Here is a 5919-nt window from a genome sequence, read left to right as displayed (position 1 = left end):
GACCCCTATGGTTAGGGCGGGGCCACAATAGGGAATCCAAATTTTACATAGAAGTATAGAAGAAATCTTTAAAAATCTTCTTCTCAAGAACCACTGGGCCAGGAAAGCTGAAAGTTATATGGAAGCATCCTTGGGTAGTGTAGATATTAAGTTCTTAAAATCATAAAAAGGAAGGGGGTAGTGGGGCATGATAGGTATAGCAAGAGGGGGAATCTGGTAAGAACTGCATCACCCAAGTTACTTAGGTGAGCGATGTGGCCCATGGGCCTCTTGTCAAAAGTTATGACCAAGGTTAATTATTTTTAAAGTGGATCAATTAAACTCTAAGAACAAGGTCAACAATGTTTAATCCATTGAAAGGTCTTTTCATAACGAACACATGTGAAATAGGAAAGCCCTAGCATCATCTGTTCAAAAGTTAACTTTATAGCAACTGTTAAAGTTTGGAATTTTTGGTAAAAAAAAGTGGGTCAAACTCCAAGGTCAAGAGGTCAAATTTGGTCGTACCTTAAGAAAGGTTTTGTACAAAAATATGCCGAAGCCCCGCTTACTCAAAAGTTGTGGGTAGGTTAAAGTTTTTGCAGACAAACAAATATACAGCTGGACAGACGGACGGACAGTACAAAATCTATATACCCCCGAATCTTTGATTACGGAGAAATAAAGTCTATTTCACATGTGAACCCCCCCCAATCCTGTCTCTTCTGGTACAAAACAAGGTTATAATTATTTTTTTTAAAGAAAAGTTTGTAAAATCTTAAGGTCAAGGTCCGTTCTTGTCACATGTTACACATATAAGATATGAAAGCATTTGTTTGCCTTCAAAGTTTTTGTGATTGATCACTGGTGACGATGTCGACTCCTGTACATTCGTGAAAGCAGCTGGATAAAATCTTATGAAGCTGTTTAATTATTTTACTGTGGACCTCATATGAATTATTTTACTGTGGACCTATTATGAATTATTTTTTTGTGGGCCTAATAAGAATGATATGATTTGTTTTACTGTGGACCTAATAATGAATTATTTTAAAGCATGTGAAAAGAAAGATAACTCTCACTCCCGGCTATGTCCTTCTTTCAATACCATGAGCATTTTTATGAAGTTTAGTTGCTAGGATCGAACATCTTTCAGTATCATTTTCCACATACACTACCATTTACCCTTTTTTGCAACTTTCTTGTTCAAAGTGGGGGATAAATCTACGCCCCTGGGCAGTGTTCAATGCCTATATTATGTCTACCTTTGCAAGAAAAAGTGGGAGGGGGTTTACACCTCCCCCCTTCCCGGTTCCGAGGCCTATAACATCTAATGGTCAATAATTTGTACAGATTAACACGGTCTGAATGGCTACAGGAAGCTATAATATAATTATGAACGTCATAGAAGGTTTACAATTTCTTAATATTTTCGAAACTTATCATCTGCATCGTTTACATAAAAAAATAAGCACAGAAAAAAGTCAGAAATAAAGTATATACCAATCCAGGCATCCACTTTTTTGTTTATTAATATGCCCTCTTTCTGGGTTGCCAACAGCAAATCGTTAGAAATGGAATCATTACAATAATAATTATAAGATAGTATACCGAAAATATCAAAGGATTAAATCCACGAGTTAGCATATATTTTATTTATGTAAATCAAATGCACAATTATTTATATGGAAAAACAATTATTCATGGTTCATAGACTTAAGGTAAGTCACTCGTCAGCTTTTTAGAAAAGTTCACGCAGAAGCTTTTACTTCAAAACTACTTATTAAAATTCAATTTTTATAACATATTTAAATTCAACAATGTAATTTTTTTAACATTCAATGAAAAAACTGCTCAAAATTCTACAAAGAAGCAAGATTTATGAGGGACTATTTCTTTCGGTGGAAGGATATTTAGCAGATAATTCTGCAAATCTGCACATTTATAAAATTTAATGTAATGGAAATTTAGCCTCACATAATTTTACTCGGAGAATATTTTCCGTTTTGATATTGCTAAAAATATTTAATATAGGTCTTAATTTATATTTTTAGACCAAGTTTTACACCTTCCCTCAACAAACTTTTCCAAAAAATGAAAATATATTAAAGAAGTCAAGATCAAATTTACACCATTTTTTGCCTGAAAATCACATATTTTGACAAATATTTCAAAATTAACATGACTGACCCTACCTTTTTCTTTCATTATTTTAAACTACTCGATACTTGTGACTGATCAGCTCTTAAGTCGTAAAAAGTTTGATATAAGAAATTTTTTTATTGCCTATTAAGTTTCTTAATACCCCAAATATGTTATTTTTTTTAGTGCAAAAAGGTCACACAATAATTTACGCGCAATAATTTGCAAGATTTGTTTAATGATAAATACTATTCAAACTTTTTTACGTAAAATAAGATTATATTTATTGCCATGCTAACATCTGATCAAATATAATAAGGGTTAAAGTAATTAACCAAAGAGATGAAATTTAAGTGCAAAAAGGTCAACTTAAATGTACCGTAGATCAGTAGGATGCACACTGACCTCCTATTTTCTTTGCGATTTTGAGTTACACTTTATGAATACTTATCCAAAATATACTTCTCAAAAAATCCTTGATTTAACAAATTTCAGGAGTGACTTACCTTAATACAAAATACAATAATAATCTTGAAATAGACATAAATACTTAAAAAGGAAAATAACATTTTTGGCACTCGCTCAATTTTTTTTTCACTTGAATTACAAATAAAAGAAGAAAATGAAATCAAAAATATATATACACAGTGCATGTATATTTATTATAGAAGGATTTAATAATTCAAAATATAATATCATAGTACTTTTAAAATATTATTTGATTTTTTAAAAATATTTCAATACAAAATACCGGTATCAAACAAAAAAATATATCCCCTTGCAAGCTGCTAATGTTAAAATTCCTGAAATGAATCAAATGAGTCCTCATTTTAAGTCGATTCTTGATCTCAGAGATGACAAAAGGACACAAAAGGTAATGTTATACATAATAAAACAAATTCTTTTATCCTCAGAAGCATTTCCTGTGGACAATGGACGGACCAGATTCGTCGTATTCCTGTTTGCTGATCCACATCTGTTGGAAGGTGGAGAGGGAGGCAAGGATAGAACCCCCGATCCAGACGGAGTATTTCCTCTCTGGTGGAGCAATGACTCGTACCTTCACTGAGCTCGGAGCTAGCGCTGTAATCTCTTTCTGCATACGGTCAGCGATTCCGGGGTACATTGTTGAACCTCCAGACAATACCAAGTTTGAGTACAAGTCTTTTCGGATATCAACGTCACACTTCATGATGCTGTTGTATGTCGTTTCATGAATACCAGAAGGTTCCAATCCCAGAAAGGCCGGCTGAAACAAAGCCTCTGGGCATCTGAATCGCTCGTTGCCAATGGTGACGACCGCTCCATCAGGAAGTTCATAACTCTTTTCTATGGATGATGAAGAAGCTGACGTTGTCATTTCCTGTTCGAAGTCCAGAGCAACATAGCACAATTTCTCTTTCATGTCTCTGACAATTTCTCTTTCGGCTGTGCTTGTGAAAGAGTAACCACGTTCTGTGAGAATTTTCATGAGGTAATCAGTCAAGTCACGCCCAGCGAGATCCAATCGTGCGATGGCGTGGGGAAGGGCGTATCCTTCATAGATGGGTACTACGTGAGATACGCCATCTCCAGAATCGAGGACAATTCCAGTGGTACGGCCAGCGCCGTACAGCGAAAGCACGGCCTGGATAGAAACATACATGGCTGGGGAGTTGAAGGTTTCAAATAAGATCTGTGTCATCTTTTCTCTGTTAGCCTTGGGATTCAGTGGGGCCTCGGTCAGAAGAACGGGATGTTCCTCGGGGGCCACACGGAGTTCATTGTAGAAGGTGTGATGCCAGATCTTCTCCATGTCGTCCCAGTTTGTGACGATGCCGTGTTCGATGGGATACTTGAGGGTGAGCATACCTCTCTTGCTTTGGGCTTCGTCTCCTACATATGTGTCCTTATTTCCCATGCCAACCATCACACCCTATGAATTAAAATAATCAAATTAAATCTTAATATAGACATCGTATCTAGAAATACTTATCCTAGTTAATCTAGTGAATTTGCTTCGAGTTGCTTTTAAATGAAGTTTTTCTGAACAATGGAATTATTTTAGTCAATTTCTCTAAGCTTCTTCATGAAACATTTTAATTTAATTTGTGTACATATCAATAAATCTTTAGTAATAAATAATACAGAAAAACGTTTAGTAATATACAGTTAGAGTTGTAAAAATCGTGCCTTAATTGAAAAAGAGTCAACATAAGGTGCCAGTATCTTACCTGATATCTTGGGCGCCCAATAACGGAGGGAAACACGGCCCTGGGAGCATCGTCCCCGGCGAATCCAGCTTTACACATTCCAGATCCATTGTCAATAACCAAAGCTGCGACGTCGTCATCAACCATTTTCACAGTTTAAAAAATTAAGTTGCTTGAAAATTACTTGCAAGACGTAGTTTTCTATCCAATGTTTGGTGGTCCATTACTTATATATGTTCCACGACACATTAATTTGTCAACAAGGACCTTATATGGGAGAGAAGTTACCCAAGTTCACAGAAATTGTGACCAATCTGTTTGTCATATAGTCCATAAAATAAGTGCAAAACCCATATATGGAAAAGAAAACAGGTATACCAGCCTTGCTGATACATTTACTTGTCATGGCTATATCCAGGGTTTGTTGTCACTTCTAAAAGTAGACATCAAAAGAGAACATTCATAAATTCGCTGATTCAAATGGCCTTACTTCATCTTCTTCATTCTTTAATTACTGTAGTAAAGTATCAGTTTTTGCTCAAGAAATTCTCAAAATATCTATTTTTCATTAATTAGATTTCTTCTTTAAATTCTAAATAGCTTTCATTAAACGTTCTTAGACAAAGACTGTGTGCATAAATTCATTATCTCCAAATAAGGTAAGATTTAAATATGTCGATCGGCAGTATTTTTAGAAATGACATCCACAGCAGTTCGATAGTATGTACACAATCACCGTCAACGATCTAAATGAACAACAGAAAGTTTCTTCAAATTCGATTTTTTGTAAATATTAGAATTTTTCCTATTATAAATAAATATTTCATTTATTATCTGCGCCTCAGTTAAAATTTATTAGGTTACCATCGCAGAGTAACCTGCCCCTTCTAATACGCTTTGATTTCAATATTTGTTTACTTTGAACGATTTAAAGCCTAAAATAATCACGTGTCTACGGATAGTCACAAAGTACCTCCAAATTATTATTAATCGTTTTCTTCACATATTAATTTAAAGTACTGTCATGTTAATAAAACTCGAGCACTAAAGATATTTTCTTTTTAATAATATTTTAATCGATTCGTCAGTCAACAACTCTTTCACTGAAACTAACAATCTTTTCTTGCAAGATAATCCTGTAGAAATTTCGAGATTTTGTACAATATTATGAATATAATGTTCATCATTCCTCAACATATACGTATTTGAGAGAATATTTGAAACTTACATTTAGGTACACAATTTAAATAAAATGCGCCTAATTTAATTAAAGTTAAACTTTTTTGACTGATGCCTTGTATAATTTTACATTAAAAAATTCCGACAAATGAAAAATATACTGAAAGACCATAGAACAACTTGTCAGCACATTTTCCCTTATATCAGTTAATGTCTCAACATTTATAAATTTCAACACCGCTTGTTCAGCTTTAGTTTAGGAGACGACCATTTCATCTTGAAGAGGGAGGGGGTTGACATGTTTTGAAAACAAGTCCCCCTTTTGTTTCCAAAATATATATAAGATTTAATAAAAAAAAATTCTGGGTATGACCGTGGTCCCCTACCCCGATCCAAAACCGGCCGCCCCTTTAAAGATTTCCGGATC

The 5919-nt window shown here is 34.4% G+C and overlaps 1 protein-coding gene across 1 annotated transcript; it reads right to left on the bottom strand.

Annotated features, from left to right (window-relative positions):
* Positions 1–2877: 2877 nt before the first annotated feature.
* Positions 2878–4637, bottom strand: LOC134280506 (actin-3-like). Its single transcript, XM_062762916.1, has 2 exons — positions 4335–4637; positions 2878–4036 (listed from the first exon to the last, which is right to left on the bottom strand). Exons 1-2 carry the CDS (start codon positions 4458–4460, stop codon positions 3032–3034), a joined length of 1131 nt encoding a protein of 376 aa, XP_062618900.1. The 5' UTR covers positions 4461–4637; the 3' UTR covers positions 2878–3031.
* Positions 4638–5919: the final 1282 nt, after the last annotated feature.

The sequence above is a fragment of the Saccostrea cucullata genome, unplaced genomic scaffold (assembly GCF_032062105.1).
Source record: "Saccostrea cucullata isolate Sc308-1 unplaced genomic scaffold, CSIRO_AGI_Scuc_v1 ctg673, whole genome shotgun sequence".
In the NCBI taxonomy this organism is placed as follows: Eukaryota; Metazoa; Mollusca; class Bivalvia; order Ostreida; family Ostreidae; genus Saccostrea; species Saccostrea cuccullata.
Note: the sequence above shows the minus strand (reverse complement) of the source record. Positions and strands in the feature narration are given on the sequence as shown.

Bases quoted from the DNA above. Each gene is read 5' to 3' on its own strand.
- LOC134280506 (XM_062762916.1), bottom strand. From the start codon at position 4,460: ATGGTTGATGACGACGTCGCAGCTTTGGTTATTGACAATGGATCTGGA. The intron at 4,037-4,334 runs GTAAGATACTGG...TTTAATTCATAG, and splicing joins TTGGGCGCCCAAGATATCAG to GGTGTGATGGTTGGCATGGG.